We start from the raw sequence: 20,392 nt of genomic DNA, 5'->3' as shown, positions 1-20,392 counted from the left end.
CCTCCTAGGAAAGTCTCAAAAATGCAAAGCATGCTTATCTTTTCCCCAACTCCGAGGCTCCTGCTGCACACACTGGCCAAGTCTTTCCTGGGGAAAGATGTAGCCCCCCTTGCCTCTTGCTTTTCCCCATCCAGCCCAGTTTCCAGTCCCCCGTGCAAAGGCAAGGCAGGCACACTGTAGTGTGGATACGTGCATCCAGCCATCCTTCACTCCTTTAAACAACATTATGTCCCGTGGACAAAAAGTCACAGCTCCGCTCCCTGTTCAAGATGCCTTTTGGTCAATAATGGTGGCAAAAGCTGAATTTCCCCCTATGTAGGGGGGGAAAAAGAAGGAAAGGAAGAACAGAGCCTCCCCTGCACCACCGCCACCCTCCGTTTTGCATAGATCGCCTTTCACCAAGTATTTCCTCTTTAATTATGACCTGTTTCCCCTCCCTCTCCCCCCGCCCCAGCTTCAGTGAAAGGAGCCCTTCTGTCACTCGTCACTCGCTCCCTGGCTCGCTCGCGCGCTGGCAGTGGGAGGAGCCGCCAGAGGAAGCTCTGTGCCTGGGATGCCGAGCGCCAGAGGATGGAGCTGCTCCGAGAGGGGACGTCGCTGACAAGCCCGGCTTCCCGAGGCGGCTAGAAACAGGCGACTTGCCTCGGCTGGCTGCGGATCCCCTGAGGCACGGAGCCCGAGGCCACTCGGAGGGACCGACGGACAGACAGATGGTCGGCGCGAACCCGGGAGGACCGCGGCGGAGGCAGGGCACCACGAGCCGCCGACCAGGAGAAACTCACCGCGGACCCAAGTTGCCCCGCCGGCTTCCCCTCGGCGCGCGGAGGAATGAGACCTTTCCAGCTCGACCTGCTGTTCGTCTGCTTCTTCCTCTTCAGCCAAGGTAGGACCCGTGCGCCGCTGGAGTTGCAAAAAAAGTCGGCGGGGTTGTCAGGGCGCGCGAGGCTGCGGGCAGGAATGTGGGCAGGCTTCGGAAACTCGAGCTGATGGATGCGTCTCCCGGTGCCCGGCCGAGAGGCACTGGCATTGCCTCTTTGCCTTTGAACATGCAACAAAATGGTACTGTTTATTTTCCTTTGGAAGGCAGGGATACCAGAGGGGAGGGTGACTTTCTCCCCTCACTTGTCAACATCCAGCTCAAATTCCCCAATGCAAATGAGTTCTTTATGCTCCCGGTATGTTAATTAGGCGGTATCTATGTGGCTGTGCGGCTCTGAACTTCTGGGCGCCTCCTCTCCTCCAGACGCAGGTTGGAGAAGAGGGCTGGGAAGGAGAGCTTTGTTTACGTGGCTATTTCAGCACGAATAAGGTCGGGCTGGCACGGGTGTATTCGGAAGGGAATGCGTGTGGAGGGGTCTGCGATGACAGAATGGACCGTGGGGGAGATGTGCAACGTTTGGGAAAAGCTTCTCAAGAGTTTCATTGAATGTAATCGGCTTCTCTGAATACGACTGCGTTCTGAGTCCTACACAGCACTAGATTTCAGGGCATACAATGAAATTCCGCCCGTGATGCTGATTGCTTCCTTTCTGCAGCTTAACGGGCAGAGAAGCTGGTGGACTTTCCGAAAAGAACTTGGCCACCTCGGGCTCCCTGCCCCCGGGAGCCTTGGGGCCCGTGGCGGTGGAGGGCAGGGAGGGTCGTTGGGGAGACGGATGGCCAGTGCTCGCAGAGCCAGCGGCATCCGAGTCACCTGTGGAATTGAGTTTGAGGGACAAGTCAGTCGGTTCCTTCCCCCGCTTCTGGAATGCCGGCGCCGTCTCTGCCATCTGAGATGGCATTTGTGCCAGCCAGCACAGCTCTGGGAGGAACAGGACTCTCAGAAAAATCCACAACAGAGCACGTCCATCTGTTGATTAAATGAAGGGTAAAAGTTTTGAGAAAGCACAGCACCGCCATGGGTGGCTGGCTTTGCAAGCAAACAGCATGTCTCCCTTTCTTCCCCTGTCAGGGAGAAGCCAGATGAGAGCAGAAACCCACACCTCCTTCCCCATCTCCTCCACTGCTACTTGTGGTCACTGCAGATTTTCCCGCTGTCAAACTTTGCTTCTGACCATCCTGATTTAACCTGGGGGCCCTTCCCACACCTGAGTATGCATGTATTCCTGCTTGCATGTAATTCTAATGTACACACACACACACACACACACACACACATGTATTCATGTGGTTTTGTGCCTCTCACCAGGGCTCCCTACAGCAGCAGGAAGATAAATTGCCTTCCCCAGAGTTTTTGGGCTGAATGAATAAGAACTATCTCAGAACACTGGTATAGAAACATTTGGGTTCTATTACCATTTTGTGAGATGTCCCTCTTTCTTGGATGTGTGTGTGTGCTTGCTTATGGGTCACACCTACACCGACACACACGCTCACTCTCATTCTCCTTTGCCTCTTACCAATTCATTCACTCAGAGAGTTACATGTAGAATCCCTAAATAGAGGATCCAACCGTCCCCCCCTACACCTAGGTTCATGGAACCAGTGCACGTTTTACTCTCTCCGTTGTTTATGTTCTTAGAAGCTTGAGCCGAGACTCTTGTCTAGATTGACACAAGAAGCCTATAGGTGTCTAAGTGCCTCTCTGGCTGTCGGAATCATCACAGCGTGCATCTTCTACTTTGCTTATTCCTTTCTCAGCACAGAGCTGTTTCTCGATTGCCTCATATAAATCTTTAAATATTTACCTATGGAGGTTAAATGCTCTGTTTCTTCTATCCTAAGCCCCAAGAGCACTAGGAAGGAACCACAGCATCATGCAGTTCAGAGTTCCTTGTTGTTCCTGAGTTTTCTGAGCTTGGCCAGCTGTGCCCACCCTACCAAATAGGGTAGATGCATAGTCCACGGGACTCCAAAATAAGTCTAAAGAAAGACAAGGAGACCAAAGTGGATGTAGCCAATCAGAATCCCCTACATCACCGCACATTGTAGGGTAGGTTCCTTGAGTAGATGGTGTCTCACTGCAGGAATTAAGGGTCAAGCGGGACAATGTTTAATGGACTTCACTGGAATAGAATACCTTTTGACTTGATCTGGGGGCATTGATTTGAATGTGGATGTTGTTTTGAGTATTGTGAATTCCCCAGAGGATTCCATCTGACCCTCTACACATATATGCTTAATTCGTATACTATGCCCAACTCCTGCCTGGTTCCGTATGTTTAGTGAGTTATCAGATAGAGAGTATACACTTTCAACAGGTCACGAAAGGACTGGCCCACAGGCTTTAGATGGCCCCCGCTCTCTCACCCCCCGACTACGGTTGCACCCCACCTGACACCCGCTCTGAGCCACCCATCTGATCCCACCTCCCGCGTGCCCTTCCTCCAGGGATGCTTTCCAAGGAAATGTGCAGAAACTCAGGGATGGCCCTCCACTCAGAGAAAACAAATGCCCAGGGCTCTTTTGGGGGCCTTCTCTGGCCCTCTAGTGACACATCCATCTGCTGTCCAATGCCTCTCAAGGTGGGAAACTGCATGTCATTTTGAAGTCACTGGAAGCACAGTTCTCATGCCTCCCATACAGAGGGGCTGCTCCAAACAGCGCTCCGAAGACTTTAAAGGCAAAACATTTAGGTAAACTCTTAACGTAAGTCATTTCAATCATCCTTTCTCTTCTAATTTGTTAAATATTTATTCACCTTTCCTTTTTTTCATTCCCCTTCAGAGAGTAAAATTAAGGTATAATTAATGTTAGTGATATGCTGTATCCCTTATCTTGTAAACGTTGGGCGTTTCATATAGGTTGAGGTTAAATATGTATTGATCATTCTTAAGGTGGCAGTAGAAGGGCCAAATGGCATTCCTCCGTTCCCGCCGTGGCCAATGTCCCCGGGCCTGGCTCCCCACAAGGAAGTGGAGAGATGCCGGCGTGCGCTGTCTGTGGGTTTCTCTCTTGCTGGGGATGCCTCTTCCCCAGCTGTCAGGACAGCATGCTCTGTACAGAGAGGGATAATATCCCAGCACGCTTTGCCTCCCGCAGAGAAGAGGCATGTTCTGCACCTGGGTGAAAAGGAATCTATCCGCTTGTCATCCACACACTTAGAACTTGCTGTGTTTTTCCCTTTCTCATTTCGGTTTGCCCACAACGATTTCCTTCTGTGCCCTCCTTCATCTTCAAGACCCGTGCCACCCAGCCTGCACAGCCACGTCTTAAGTTGCTTTGGGGGGATGATGTTCTAGCAGGACCGAGGGCGCCCTGCTTCCCGTCAGATCTCCGGTTCTGAGACAGTTCGGGGAGTGTGCAGTGGTACAAACCCGGTGCCTCCCATTCGGCCGCTCCTAGGAAAGGCGTCCTCTTCTCCACTCTCTGACATTTTGGTCTAGCATCCCCGAGTGTCCTGTCCCGCCTAGTAACTCTGTGGGCCTGAAAGTTCCGATTCTGGGGAGTCCAGCTCCCTCGTTGGCTTTACATGTGCACCACACTGCTCTGAACGTGTTGGGGTGAGAGTGAAAACTTGCATTTACCTGTCAATGGCATCCCTGAGTTGAGGATTAATCCGGGGTGTCATCTCCCTGTTGGGAAGAATCTAAGCCACTTGCTCTCCTAACTTGCTGGCAGGAATCACCAAGAGGGGCTGTCAGATGGCCATCAGAGGGGCAGAGGTTCCTGGTGATGCGAATCTCCAAGGGAACAGGAGAGCATCAAGCAGACAGAGGGTAAGATAGAGTGTGAGTGGAGAGAGGTAGCCACGGGGAAGGGGACCCAAGGGGGTGACAGGAAGCATGGGAAGGGATGAGCAAGGGCAAGAGGCTTCAACTTGCAAAAAGCTCCCTTGGGGAGGGCAGGGAAGGGTCTCATAAAACAGCACGAGCACAGCCGAGGCAGCCAGAAGTATGGAGGGGATCCGAGGGGGTTACAGGCCGAGAAGGTACTGGAAAAGGAAATTGGGAATGAACGGCAACTTTGGAAACATTTATCCTTCCCCAGAAATGTCACAGAACAAAAGATAGAGCAAGTAATAAGTGTGAGACTTCCCCCACCGGCACCCCATGTGATCTGATGGCTTGTCTAGAGAGGGAAGAATCACTTCTCTTGTCCTGGAAGGTCAGTGCACAGCTGCCAAGGGTATGGAACCCCTTCTTTCACAGATCGCCTGGGTGAGGGGAGCTGGGACATGTCTGTTGGGCCTGGGGGTGGTCACTGTGTCTGCTGCCCAGCAGGGAGCTGTCAGTTGCCAGCCAAACCTATAGAGGAGGGAGGAGATATGTCCCAGGGGGAGAGGGGTGTGTGGTGGGGTCAGGGCCTTCCCAATGCGCTCAGAGGATCCCACAGAGCCTCCCTCTTGGGTTACAAAAGGCAGATCTCACTTGGAACATGGCAGCAGTGAGCTAGGCATGCTACCAAGGAGCAGCAGCTCTGCCTGGGGTGCCAGTGTTGGTAGGAGCCAGGGCCAGTGGGGACCAGGTGGAGTAGGGCATTAGGCCTGAAGATGCAATTTTTCTTTTTTGTTCAGCCCAGTGGGGGTGACTTAGGAGGCATTATATTGCAGCCCAAAAAAAGCCCATGAATAATCCTGAGTGAATTCAAGAGATTTCAATAGCAAAATAATAACAATACTAATGATTCCTTTGATTTGCAGAGTACTTTTCTTCCAAGGAGATAAAAAGATAAACTGTTTTGGAAACATGAACTAGCGAAAGAAAATTGCATGTGATGGAGGATTGGGGAGGAGGGCCAGGAGCATTCATTTCAGGATCTCCATGTAATTAGGGGTGGGGACAGTTACACAGCCTTAGGCATCATTTCTCGGCTACAGTCCTTATCCTTGTAAGCTGTTGAGATGACTTTTGGGTGTAAAACCAGTGCAGGCCTTTTTAATCAGGGTCAACCTAGAACTAACAGGGTACCGAATTCCTTCCCCCCACCCCAGGAATAGGGCCGTTCTAATTCAGCAGTGGAGGGGGTCAGTGAGACCATGAGCTTGCTGGCATCCACACTTGGAGTCTCACCACGGCACCGATCCTGACCTTAATGGTGGTTCTCGCAGCAGAGTGATTGGGGCCCCAGTCTTCCCTCAAGGTCAGTGGACTGTCCAACATTCATGGTGCGGGGTCTGGCTGGAGCTGCTGCCCTGGGGATGTGTGTGCCCGCGGGTTTCATATCACATCACTGCTAGTCACAAGGGAGCGGGGAGCAAAGCCTGCCAGCATCCTGGGCCAGGTTGTGATAGCTTTGCCCGGTATTCCAAATGGAGTGGGATTTTATTTCCAGCTAGGGAAATGATGCAAAGTCTACTACATTGAGACGGTACAGCTCTGTATGTCAACGTGGGTCATTTTCTTTTCCCCGGGGGAAAGCCAGAATCCAGTAAGGTCGGCCCGTCAAATAGGAATATAGATATGCCTTATGGATCATTGGAATACTTCTGTCACATTCACTCAAAGAATGCTGTGTCCTGCTTTCTGCTGAGCTTGAAGAGTATACCCAACCCACGCAGTTGCCATAGACTAGAGATCTCCACCACCACATTAACATTGACTTTCATTACCTTTCTACTTCTAACCCACTGAAAGAGCTAGGGATCAAATATGGCACTTTTTTTTTTCCCCTCCTGTCCCAATGGTAAAAATGAGTATTCTGGCTGTATACTTCTAGAAGTCAGTAAATGTCAACATTAGATAAGTGTTTCCTTTGTGTAGTTGCAATTTAGCATAAGCTGCTTGGAAACAGATGTCTTCCATAAGCATACAATGTTTCCGTGAGGACACAGTCCATACCGCTATGAGGATTAAATAAATGTCAGCTTCCCCTGGGCGCACTGGTAACAAGTTAAAGCCACGGAAATAGTGGCCAGCATGAATGACTCCTGCTTGTTGCAGAGTTATTATGTTGCAGCCCTGGCTGGGGCGTGGAGCCTGGGAGACGGACACTCATCCTCTCCTGGCTGAAATCAAGGCAAGGAGTAGCCAAATGTAGACACCTCCCAACACACTGTGGGGAGGTTTCTCCTGGCAGCCAAGAAGCCGTACCGTGCCCACTTTCAAGCCTCCTCCCATCCGTGAACGCCCTCTCCACACACTTGCACGCCTGCCCGCACGCATGCACGCACATACCACTTATTGCTACAGTGTAGTGATATCCAGAACTTAGAACAAATCAGCCATTTTCCTCAAATGCAGGATGAGCTTTTCCCCAATCTTCCACCTGGTGTTGGTGTCCTCCTGGATAAAGTGACGGAGATTTGCCTGAGGTTGTTTTTCGATCACTGAAAACAACGCTGCCATGGCATGCGTTTGTCATCATTAAAAGGAGGTGTGCCCATCAGGCTGGATTATCTAGGTGGTCTGCTTGCTTGGCCTGTGTTCACTGGACAGTTGTTGCAAGTCCACGTCCTTTCTAACCAGTGCCTAGAAGACAGGAATTTGAAATCTGACACTGACAGCTGCAGCAGTGACGACCAAACATCAGTTTCGCCTTTCCACACTCTTCCCCAGGGGCTCCAGAGGGTCCATGTCTCAGAGGGCCAGATTTCTTACTCCTTCCTTTGTGATTAAGTAGCATTTTATGACACCAGAGCTCAGCCTGTCCACTCAGCCAGCCCTCACTGGGGGCCTCCTATATGGTAGGCACACTGTGCCAGGGACTGTTGATGAAAAGATGACTGAGGCTGTGTTTCTGCCCCAGTGGAGCTCTGAGGCTAGTCAAGGAGCAAACAGTCGGACTTGTCGTTACAATTCAACAGCTCAGAGTAGTCAGAGTGTTCTGTGAGCATCAGGAATGGCTGAAGGTATTAAGAAGGGCCGTGCAGAGGAGGTGACTTGATCGCAAAAGGTGTCTAGAGTTCTCCCGATGATGCAAAGAAAGATGGTCCCAGGTGATACCTCGGATGTGTGCACAGGCCAGAAGGCGGGACAGAATGTCAGGGTTCAGAAGCAGTGGTTTGTATGGGGGCTAGACTTCTGGGTGTTGAGGAAGCTTGGGAATGGTCGTGAGTACCATGCTAAATGTTTTGAGGATGGATCATCAGAATTAAGTCTGTTCTTTAGAAACATCGTTAGTAGCTTATGGGTCTGTAATGCTCTCTATACCATGGGTTCAATGGACAAAAAAAAAAAGAGACAGATCAACATGTTATTTATTCTTGGTATTCCCTGTGTTGCACATGGGGCTTAAAAAATGTAGAATTGAATGGAAATAGCCTCACTCATCTTCCTACATAGTAGTGTGTAAAGGGATGGAAAAGTGAGCAAGAGAAGGGTAGTAGGTAGCCACACACTTAAGAGTGACATGCTGGATAAAGAATGTGGACAGGACCACGGAGAACACAGAAGCAGGGATGGCCGAGTACATGCAGGACTGTTAGTCGGATGGAGTGCTCTGAGGAATGGGAGTTTCCAGTTTCTGGGGCCCCTGGAAGGCTAGGCAGAAGTGGAGGAAGCCTAACCTTGAGGACGAATGGTGAATCAGAAAGGCAGATGGGGGCAAGGATGAGACAAGCAAGAGGTGCCTGGGGAAATTCTGCTGAGGACTTCTTTCCTGTTCTCAGGAGGAAGCTAAGCTACCCTGGCTCTGGGGGAACCAAGGTTACAAGCTAACTGATTTTACTCGGAAATGCTTACAAGTCTGCAGCACCAAGTAACCTTTCATTCAAGAGTAAGGAACATTATCAGATCACATGTTCCACACTCTGGCCCTCTCTCTTCAGGAAATGGCGGGGCTGGCAGGACAAGCTCGGGGGTGAAGCCAAACCCTGCACTGGCGTGCAGGAAGAAGACAGTGACATCTCCAAGACTGTCCACAGCTAACCCTACTGTCGAAGGCTGGCTGGGTAGATGGCCTCCCATTGCTGAAAGGCTATGAGTGGAAGGAATTTGGGCCATCAAGAATGGAAGAGTCGAGATGGACAACAAGGACCTACTGTATAGCACAGGGAACCTTAGTCAATATCCTGGGTTAAACCATAATGGAAGAGAATACAATAAAGAACATATATCTATGTATAATTGATTCACTTTGTTGTACAGCGGAAATTAACACAGCATTGTAAATCAACTATACTTCAATAAAAAAAAATAATAAAGTGAGTCTCCTAAAAAAAAAATAATGATAATGGAAGAGTCAGATTGGAGGGTAGACTAGATAACATCGAAATTCTCTCCAATTCCAAGATTTCCTAAATATTATCTATTAACAACAAGCTATTTATTTTGGATAATACACTCTTCTACCATCCTCTATCATCTAGAAAGTAGATGATGGGTTATAGATTTCGTTGTCCAGCTCATTTTCTTGCAGGTGCCAGACAGCTTCTTTGGGTTGTTGCTGTTGGCAGCAGCGGTAGCAACGATTACGGTATCAGAATGATGATGACGATCTTTAGCGTTTGGGTAAAGGTTCATGCATTGCACACGGCTTTCCACGAGCGCTGCTCCGTTCGTCACCATGATAACAGCGAGAGGCGGCCACTGTCACTATCAGGCCCTCAGAAAGGCTCCTTTGCTGACTGCGCTCGCTCCCCATCCTGCTCACTGCGTTGTCGAGAAGCCTCAGTGCTTCTCAAGAGGCTGGCGGATCCACATCAGCAGCACTGACAAACGCATGAGAGGATCCTAAGCTGGGGCCCGAGATGAGCCACGTTCTTAGAACTTGTGCAAATCCTCGGCGTCTAGGCACAGGCGAGGGCTTTGGGGGGGTCCCCTATGAAAATTGGGGAGCTGACCTCTGAACCGTGACCCCGCATTGCAGCTCTGTCTGTTTTTGATCGACTCCAGACTTTTCCTGAGCTGGTCCCTTCCTCTGTCCGGCCTTCAGCTTTACCTTGAAGGCCCGAGGTTTCCAGGCCCCTCCACCTGGGGAAATGACAGGCCAGCCTTTGGGGATGAATAGCAACCAAGGAGCTGCTGCTTGGGCAGCTCCTTTCGTAGCTGTTCTGACCAAAACAAAAACAACCAAAAAAAGCCAGGGGCTTTTCTTAACTGGTTGATTAAAATCTCCGTTTCTTTTACCTCCCTGGTGCCTAGCACCCTAGTCGGCATATGGGAGGCTATGAATCAATATCGACTATTGGAATAAAACATGAGGAAAAATGAAAGAAAAGAACACAGTGCCTCTGACCCCCCTGCATCACCACACACCACAGCAGAGGCTGAGACGCAGCCCCCCCACACCAACTGGAGGACAGAGGAAAGACCCTGATGGTTTAAAGTGTGGTCTTGCCCTGTAGGAAGATGTTTCTCTCCCACCAAGGCCTTGAATGACCATCGGGTCACCAGGAACACTGCCAAGAGAAACACCCTCTGGCAGCCACCCACTCCTCCCAAGAAACAATCGGGCCTTCTGTTCTTTAATGCGTGTCAGTTCCCATCTCTGTCACTCACCTGCACATGTCACAGGTGATGCAGCTCCGGTGCAGCGTGACAGGCCACCTGTCACCCTCGGCAATGCTGGGAGCTATGACAGCTTCAGAGTGACACCGGGCCCGGGTGGCTCATCATGCCGGTGTTCAGGGGACAGAAACTTAGAGCTCTCTCCCGGGGACCCATCCCGGTGCCGCACAAGGAGTGAGGGCCACCCTTCCCTGCCTGCCCGCCCTCGTCCCAGAGGAAGAGCACCTGCCAATTAATCGCCCAGTGGCTTTGTTCTCCACGTCCTACGACCCACACTTTTCTGTGCCCGCTTAAGGATGCTGGGGTCTACCCCACGTTCACGGGGAGTCCCATTTCTTCGGGGAGCTAGACTCTGAAGACCCCTTCTTGCATAAGACACTGCGCCCTTGTGATGGGACCTGGGGAGAGAGGGCCTGTGTTTGTCTTGGGACCATATCGGTCAAGAGCTGGCAGAGCAGAACGTTGTGGGATCTGAAACCGGGTGAGCACTGCAGTTCCTACATCTGCCTGACGGTGGCAGCAGCAGCGCTTGCAAAGCCCAAGAGTGAGCTGAGAGCAGGAGGCCCAGGGCTGCCTCTTAGTACCAGAAAGAGAGTCAGGGTGCCCAGGCAACGGAGCTGGGGCAGCTGAGGGTGGGCAGAGGGCCTGGAAGGGGAGAGCAGGGCTTCCGGAGGGCAGCAGCTCCCCAGGGAGGCTCACTTCCTTTCTCCTCTTTCTGATGGATGTGAGAGCAGAGCGTTAAGGGGGATGCCTATGTAGAGTGGCAAGAGGTATGTGGACACATTTCAAAATGCTCGAGGGGCTTGGCAGAGCTACAGAGACAGGGGGTAGAGAGCCCCCGCCAGCGGCGTCGCTACCGGCGGTGATGTCTGTCCTGAGGGTGATGGATGGGTTAGTCCTCCCAGGAGGGCGGCTTGCAGCCAGGAGCTCCACTTCTCCCCGGGGAGCCCACTGCCTCTCCCAGGTGTTTGCTCCTTTAATGATCTGGGAGCCAATATTTCTGCTGCTGCGCCCCTCTGCTGCTGAAAAAGCCAAACAGACATGCTCAAATTAGTCCTCATCATCCCTGATCTCGCGGGCCGGCTCAAGAGGAGCTGCTCTGTTTTCACCTGTGGACAGAAACAGGCACCATTTAAAACTTGCCATGTGCCATGGCTGCTTGTTTGAAAGTGTGTCTTTCCAGGCAGGGTAACTGGATCCTGACACAGGCACGGCTGGCCGATGCCCTGCGCTCTGTTGGAGGGAAAGGGAGGCGTCCTCTTGGCCCCAAGAACACCTTACCTCTTCCTTTATCTTCTAGGGGGAGGTAGCTGCCTTATTCACCTTTTGAGAATTACAAGTGGGTTGGACCTCTACCCGGGGTCGATCCACGGGTGGCATAAACTAATATAGTGAGATGTGGGATGAAGGAAGGTGAGGCATCACTGGAGCATCCCTCTCTTGTCTTCTCTGTGTGGCCTGAGGGGCTGGTAGAACTGGCTGTTTATGTTGTCTGAAATCATCAGACATTGTGTGACTTTCCATTAGGTTTTGGTTGCCAGTGGGATTTTATATGAGGTTTTGCTCAAGCCAGAGCAGCCTCCCACACCTGAGTCACCACCACTGTCCCTTGCTGCTTTCTCAGGAGCGTGGAGAGCTGCCATCTTCCGTCCTCACTGTCTGTCTTCCTAGGGGTGGGGGAGGGTGCGGTAGAGTTGGGAGGACATAGGATGCTCCGTCCATATTACTAACAGGTCCGCTGGCACATGGCAGTTGATACCTTGAGCATCTCATATCAGAAAAGAAAACTGTTGGCATAAGGTTTGCAAAACCTTGCTTGAAACTGCAGATGTGATGCTAACACAGGTCAGAGAGGAAAAATAGAGCTGCATAATTTGGGAATTTGCTAAAAATAGTAGAGATAGCTCTCTTCCCCACATAAAAAGATGTTATAGCAAGGTGGTATGTGCCCTTTGTCCCCTGCCTTCCTGGCCCCCTGATTTGGCCACCTGCTCCCCTTTCTCCTTTTACAAACACTACCCTCCCTCTGGGATCCTTCAATAGAGAGGGGAAATGGTGAGAACAGAGAAGAAGCAAAACTTCTAATAGTGTCATTGTGTTTCTCTTTCTACTACGAACACCTGCGGTTGTTGAGCTGGAACCAGCCATGGGGAGGCACTGTTGAGGCCTATGGCCAGGTCCTTTGCTGAGCTTGCCTGCATTTGCCTATTTAATGCTCATAGCAACCTGATAAAGCCAGGACTGTCATACCCATTTGCCGATGAAAACTACTGAGGCTTAGATTTCATAACTTGCCCGAAGGTCGCACCATGGATAAGCACGGAACCACCATTCAAACACTCGGATGAAGACCCAAGTCCTTTGCCGCCCATCCCTTCAGGAAGAATTCTGGTCCCACTAGTCCCTTGTAAGCCACAGAAAGCCCTGGCCGGACCTGTGGTCCTCCTCGTTCCTAACTTGTGGGGCTTGTGGAAAAGAGCTGGTAAAAATGGAAGAAATCATCCTTATGCAAAGGCACAAGTAAGAATTTGAGAAGCTTTACTCCACGGCTGGTGCTACTTTTTACTTCCACAACCCAGTTCCAATTCAACTTAACATTTTGAAAACCAAGTGCAGATTTCTTAACAAGAATCCATCACCACCTAACTTTTCTTCAGTGGATTAGAAAAAATGTGAAACCCCATTTTGCTTAGGGAGAGGCTAGTCTGCCGTTAGCCGTGCACTGTGAGAACAGAGCTACTTGACGGGAAAAGGCACTCAGGACATCAAAACCCTCCTTTTTGTCAAGTCTAGAAGAGTAGAAATGTCAGAAGACCACATGGTTCTGAAATGATTAATACTGGTCGTTAGGAAGAAGTAGAAAAGACTCTTGAAAAGCAGGGGAGTCCAAATGCCGTTCAGACTTCGACTCTCCTCACTTTGGATCCAGCAGGTACATCTCATCTTGTGTCAGAAATTATTTCTGAAGATAACATGTATCTACCAAGACCATGCTTGAAATCACAATATTGGTTTCAGATAGACACTTAAGATAAACTAGCAAAACATGAAAGTTCTTCGAAGTTTTCAAAGCTCCTTTAAATCGAATCAGAGGAATACAGAGGAAGAATGCCAGGCAGGTAGATCTCCACATGAAAGACGGAAACCTCCTTCTTATTCCACGGCCCAAGCCCTTCAGTGGAACACACGGATCACATCAGCAGTGCACTGTCAGCTGTCACCAGGGCTCCAAATCCATGTGGATGCCCGTTTCTATGGGCATGAGCTTTGCCTTGGGTTTTCTCTTCATCAGACCAGGGCACAGGTATTCACAGATAGAAATCCATGCTTTATAGGTAAAAGCAGCTGAATGCTGAGCTGATCAGAATCAAGAAATACCATCCAGAGAAACAGATTACTTTCCTCCCCTTTTCTCCTGCAAATAATAATAGAATATCTACATTCCCCTCTTATTATCAACAGATATTCACTTTCTAAAATCCATACCACTGAATTCCTGCCAAGGAAAATAAAAATATATACACTGCTGTATATTTAAGAGAAATTCTCTTAGTCTTCTTACATTGTCAGCGTCTTAGTCTGAGTCTTCTTATGTTTTCCACCTTAAATGTTTACACAGGCATGGCAGGGCTGTTTACATCTTTCTTAAGGGCTGTTGCAACCATATGAACTGAAAAAAGTATTTTCACATCCAAGTATGAATATCCTTTACACCGAACAGTTTTGCTACTTTTGTTGAGTAGGGTTCAGAGTATTTGAGTGTCCACGAGGCACCAGTGGGGGTGGGGCGTGGAGGTCACAACTTTCCTCTCAATAAATAGTGAGATGTTTTAAAGGAACAGCTTCATGGATACTTGTCTGTAAAAGGAAAACGAGTTTCTGGCGGTGTGTTTTCTGGCATGGGACTCACCTGCATCCACTCTATCCCCGGCCCCCCAACCTCACCTCCATGTGAATCTTGCTTATATTAACTTAGGCTATACAAGGGGTCTCGGGAGTGGGTTTTGTGTGTGTGTGTGTGTGTGTGTGTGGTACGCGGGCCTCTCACTGCTGTGGCCTCTCCCGTTGCGGAGCACAGGCTCCGGACGTGCAGGCTTAGCGGCCATGGCTCACGGGCCCAGCCGCTCTGCGGCGTGTGGGATCTTCCCAGACCAGGGCACGAACCCGTGTCCCCTGCATCGGCAGGTGGACTCTCAACCACTGCGCCACCAGGGAAGCCCCTTGGGAGTGTTTTTTAACCAGAGGAAGTAAGGTGACCCATGGGAGCTGCCTCTAAGTGTTTTAAACCACATTATCTTAGGATGACTTACCCAGTGAGAATGGACCCAGGAATCGCCATGAGTCCTGAGCTAGGAAACCAGATGAGCACCAAGGCCAAGAACATGCAATTTAGAACGTGGTGGCTCTGCCCGCCCATCACTGTGAAGAGCTGTGAGGATCACTCCTTTCCGGGTGACTCTCAGCCCTGATCCCCTCAGGGAGCCCGGGAGAGCCACGTGAGGGTCTGTGCTGACAGGAGAGAGCGTAGCATAGGACGGCCGTAGATTTTCTTCCACCTGCACTTCAGAATGTTGAAGTCAAGGCTGTACACCAGAGATGCTCACGTCCATAAAGGAAGGATGTTCTGGGTCCAGATTCCGCACGTATATAATAAGGCACCACAGACATTGATATTTGCTTCATTGTGAACTGGGATCTGCTAGCTGCTTACTGTCATTTTATTTTTCAATTAGTAAAAAAAGATGTTCTCATCATTGGGCCTCTGGGCCTCCTTCTTCAACCCAAATCACCGATAGGAAACCAAACGCAGGAGCTGATGAATATGGTGATGGGAGGAGAGAGAGAGGCGGGGCCGGTGCCAGATTTGAAGGCACCCTCAGCGCCCCCAGGGGCTGCTGCGCGTGCATTGTGCACGTTCCCAGATGTCTGCATAATGATGTGATGGGAGAGAGGAAGTGGGGAAGACACAGGTGTGTGGCCGTCAGACTCGAGAAGAGAGACAGATGGACAGACAGAAAGATTGAACCGGCTGAGATGCGTGCGGGAGACAGACATTCTAGTCTCCCAGAGATCAAGGACAGCGTTAACTCTCCCAAGCCAGGTGGGGACGCTGTTGAACACAAGAAGGTTTTAAAGGTTCATTATAAAATACTTAAGTAGCTTAGCCATGAAGATGGGCACATGTGCCTGATTTGGGGGCACAGAGGTCTCTGTCTTTGTATGGTTGTATGTTCCTTTGATGGTGTCCTGACACCTTCAGGATGAAGATCTTCAGGCCATAGGTCTGGCCTCTCTCCCTTGCGTGATCTCTCACGCACCCTTGTCTCCGGCCCAGCCAAGCTAGGGGCACCTCTGAGTGCCCTCTCCTCCCTCACGCCTCCTGGCTTCCTCACAGGTCTTTCTTCCCAGTGGAAATGTTACTGACCTTCATCAATAGAAATTGACCAGAGGCCAGACAAGAAATTCAGGCAAGGCTTTACTGGGGCCCCTGCCACAGCAGGGGGGAGTGAGAACAAACAAGTTCCCTTGTTAGCTAGCTGTCCTTCAAGGTGCCTAAGCAAAGCAGAGTGTCTGTTATGATTGCATTAGACACCACTTTGGATCGTGTAGGTCTTGAGATTCCATCAGTGTGCTGTAAAGGCTTCAGGAGGTCTCCCTCAGGTTAGCCACGTAAAGAATTTGGAAGCTTAGTCCTTCTTGCCCACCTCACCACCAGGGGCCGTAAGACTCCATAGAAGGCCTGGGGGCTGTTGGCCCCTTGTCTTGGTGCACGGCGAGGGCTGGAGTGGCCAACCCTTTCCCGGGCCAGCTCCCAGGCCTCCAAGATGCAACATGGGAGGCCCCAGATGGGCCTCTGAGCTGGCCCCCACCCCACGCTCACTCTGAAATCCCCCCCAGCTCTACCCCGGGAGCCCAGGGAGAGACTCCATCAGCAGACAATGATAGCGTCTTCAGATAGGTTTACAAAACGTTCAACCCTGGGAGAGCCTGAATCCAGGAAAGGTTATGTTGCTGCTAAACTGTCCCAAGGGGAGCATCACAATCAGCTCTGAGCCTGGGGCTCTGGGGAATTAAAGGAGAGACAAGCCCTGAGAATGAGTATAATCCCACTATGCAGAGCTCCCCCTATTTATTTCTTCATATGGATGAATTTGTATATATTTGCATTTTGTTCTATCTGATAATATGCATAGAATTCAAATTGAAATGACTTGAATAGATTTGAATATTAATGAGGCATATAAAGGCTGCCATCCCTGGCAAAGTCCCCTGGCAAGGGAGCCTGTGGTGCAGGAGCTCAGCCATCTCCTCGGGCACCCGCTCCACCAGACACCAGCACCGTAGCCCAGGGCAGGGGAGGGCCACCCTCGGGGAGGAGGGAGGTGCCCCCCTACAGCTGCCGGCACCAAGCTAGGAGCCCGCTCCACTGAGGGGGTGCGTTGTAGTAAACAGCCCCCAGAGTGGGTTTGGCTTCTCGTCAGACATCCAGACACATGGTTTTAGCAAGGTCATGAAGGACAGGAGGTTTTCCCACATGAAGAAAAGCCTACTGCCTTTCCGTCCTAGAACTGGGAGGTGAGGGGCAGAGTCGTGTTGCAACCAGACAGGTCCAGGTGAGGGTAGCGCTTCCTCAGGGACCCATCCAGGTGCTGTGCTTTCTTCTGCCCTGGGTCCTGGAGCTCAAGCACATGTAACACCTCCTGGTTATTTTCTACAGTTTGCCCATGTGTTCTCAGTGGGCCTGAGGGCTGTCAGTTCTTCTCGAGGCTCTGGTAGGAAATCACTAGATACTGGTCACTGCACCCTGCCTGGGCCTTGGGTTAACCTCCAAGAAGAAATACGATAGAAAGGCTGTGAACATAAGAACACCCCGTCTGGGGCTCACTGGCCATCTTTCTTCTCTTTGTCTAGACATTTGGGTAGCAGTTTGTCCTAAAAGGTGTCCTGTGGTTCCAGGCTTCAAATATTTAACACTCAGCATCAAAATTTGTAGGCCCATCGTGTAAGAACAGCGTTTCCTGGCAATTTGAATTGGGTTAATGGTTGCCTGTTGTATAGAGTATTAAGGATTACCATTTCTAAGTGATCCCCAAATTATTTGATTTTGTCCTAACTCAGTCTTGGCCGGTTCCAAGTTTAAATCCATAGCACCCATTCTAGTGGCTAATTGTGAGAGCAGGTAACAATGAGAATATACTTGGGAGTCATTTAGTTTCCTATTCCATGAGCTCTCACGTATACCCCATTTTCACTTCTAATTCAGCAGTCTGAAAACTAAAATCATTGTATCCCCTGTTGTGGTCCTAATCTCACTGAAGGCTACCCCCATATTCCCAGTACCTTGTTCTGAAATCCAAGTTATCACCAGCCTCTTTCTCATCTCCCACAGCCAATCAGCTCTCTTATCAGAACACATTTTCTCTGCACCGTCTCTATTTTCTCTTCTGTTGCCCAACTTGTCCTCATCATTTTCTCCCAAAGTATTAGAGCATCCTCACAAGTTCCTCACTTTTTGTTCCAAAGTCATCCTTCACCGTCGTCATTCTTCACTACTTGTAGCTTCCTAAGATACAAGTCAGGTTTACTCTTATCCATCTCAGCAAGTCCACTGGTTACCTGTAAACTGAGCCCCACACCTCCCCCTGGAATCTGAGTCTACACCATCAACCCACACTGAAAGTACTATACAATCTGGCACCAGCTGTCTTCCCAGCATCATCGTCTCTCCATTTCTCCTTGCTCTCCTAGTTTTAGCCAAAAAAAAAAAAAAAAGAAAAGAAAAGAAAAAAGAAATGATGTTCCCTGGATATACCATGCCTTCATGTCTCAGCATATCCTATTCCCTCAGCCTAAATATTCTTTCCTCATCCTTTATTAAAATACTCTTCCTGTTTCAAGGCTCAGCTCAAACCTCACCTCTCCCATGAAGTCATTTCCTGTTTGCAGCTTAGAGACGCTGCTTTCTCTGTCCTCCCCCCGACATGATGTAAATATCCTGTTGTATCAGGTGATCGATCCTGTCCAGATTGCTGCTTACCCGATATCTCACCAACTCAATCGCAAGTCCCACAAGGAGAGAAACTCTAATGTTTTAACATTTTTCCTATCATCTGATTATCTGTGACCATCAACAAATGTTTAATGACTGAGTACATGAAATGAATGAGTGTAAGAGATACACTGTTGTCTAGAGCTTGTCCGGTTCTCTGCAGCATCCTGTTCAGCCCTTGCCCCATCCAGCATCTAATTGTCCTGAAAAGACACTGATGTTTATTAAGCGCTTGCTACACAGGCCAGGTGCTTCTCAAGATCTCATTTGATTCTCCACAAAAACACTGAGATGAAAAGATCGTTCGTTCCATTTTGCAGGTGAGGAAACTGAGTCTCAATGAGTCTAAGAAATTTGCGGCAGGTCATACCTCTGGTGTAATAAAGCCAGAACGGAGCTCAAACCTTCTGCTTCCCCATCCAGTGTTCTTGGCACTACCCCAAAGCTGCCTCTATAGGCAGCCAGAGCAGCCCGATTCTCGGCTTCCCCAGTCTCTGGGTCAGGCTTCACTGCTCTGGGAGAATGAGTTTCCCTCAAATCAATCCTGGATGCAGTTATTATTTTATAGGGATGTTGTAAGTTGATAAGGTAGCTGTTATATGTTAATAACTACTGTAATGTTGTTCTTAAGGCCTATTACTTGTGCTGGCTTGTATTTTAATGTGTGCAAAGGTGATTACAACTTTAATATGAATGTTAAACAGATTAGCTGATTTATCTGTAAGATAAATAAATAAACGAAACCCATACGCTCATTTCTATTCATTTCTTTCTCCCTCTCTGTCCTCCCCGCTCTGTTCAAAAGCAGATGTGGTCTGTGGAGCACTGACAATGGAACAAAAAGAGAGTGTTTTCTCGGTGATAAATAGTGGTTATAGACTCGGTCTTTTGTGCCGAGTGAATTTGGACTGTGCGTCCTTAATAGCTGCTTGTCTGAGACTTTGTGCTTTTGACTGCATCTGGGAGATCGGTTCTGTTTGCGAATTGTGCGTTCACCAATCTTTCCCTTGAAATTGTGTTTTCCACCTCTGGGAAGCCCCCCGATGTTTTCTCAGTACACACTGGAAAGTGTGCCAAACTTTTAGAAAGGCAAGTATATCCCGATGTATCCTGGGGCACAGGACATGGAAGGGAAGACAGATATGAAAACAGGCAATGGTGTAGGAAGTGCAGGAGGATGGGGCCCAGGGTGTCTGCACAGAGTTATTTCTGTGGGAGTAGGCAGGAGGGATGCTAACCCACCACGTGGGGAGAGCTCTCAGAGGACACTTCCTCTAGGAAGTGGAGCTCCAGGGATGAGCTGAAATTAGCTAAGAGAGTGGCATGGACATCTATGCACTACCAAATGTAAAATAGATGGCTAGTGGGAAGCAGCTGCACAGCACAGGAAGATCAGCTCCGTGCTTTGTGACCACCTAGAGGGGTGGGATAGGGAGGGTGGGAGGGAGATGCAAGAGGGAGGAGATACGGGGATGTATGTATATGTATAGCTGATTCACTTTGTTATACAGCAGAAACTAACACACCATTGTAAAGCAGTTATACTCCAATAAAGATGTTAAATAAGTAAATAAAAGCAAACATTCAAATCCCCCCAAAAAAATTAGCTAAGAAAATAAACAGGGGGTGGAGGGGGGTGGGGGAGGGAGCTTAGGGGAGGGGAAGGGCATTCCAGGCCGAGGGAATGGCATATGCTAAAACCTGGACGAATGCATACAGTTCCGGGAACTACGAGGGGCTTGGTGTGGCCAGAACCAAGGGGCATCGAGGCCATTGGTAGCACCAGTGCTTTCATGCACTGTGCCCAGAGCCAGAAGTCAGGGAGCTTCCTGGCCTGGAAGTGTAACTTGTGTTGGATGGGAGAGGCAATAACCAGTGTATGGTTATTGGGTGCTTTGCTTTAGGATGTAATTGCTGCAGAGGGCAGGCAAAAGGAAGAAAGAGTGCAGGTTAGTCACAGAGATTCCACACATAGGGGTGGAGGAAACTTAATTGACAGTCATTGAAACTGAAA

At 49.7% G+C, this 20,392-nt stretch overlaps 1 protein-coding gene across 3 annotated transcripts in view; it reads left to right on the top strand.

Annotated features, from left to right (window-relative positions):
- The first annotated feature begins 563 nt into the window (after nucleotides 1-563).
- KIRREL3 (kirre like nephrin family adhesion molecule 3) overlaps nucleotides 564-20,392 on the top strand; it is a 543,536-nt gene continuing 523,707 nt past the window's right edge. For all 3 annotated transcript variants that reach the window (XM_082627471.1, XM_082627472.1, XM_082627470.1), the window contains exon 1: nucleotides 564-883. In XM_082627471.1, coding sequence (XP_082483597.1) covers nucleotides 829-883 — 55 coding nt within the window. In that variant the 5' untranslated portion in view covers nucleotides 564-828. The remainder of the gene's footprint in view (nucleotides 884-20,392) is intronic.

The sequence above is a fragment of the Mesoplodon mirus genome (genome assembly GCF_964341445.2).
Source record: "Mesoplodon mirus genome assembly, chromosome: 7".
NCBI lineage: Eukaryota > Metazoa > Chordata > Mammalia > Artiodactyla > Ziphiidae > Mesoplodon > Mesoplodon mirus.
This window is presented reverse-complemented; position numbering and strand designations above follow the sequence as displayed.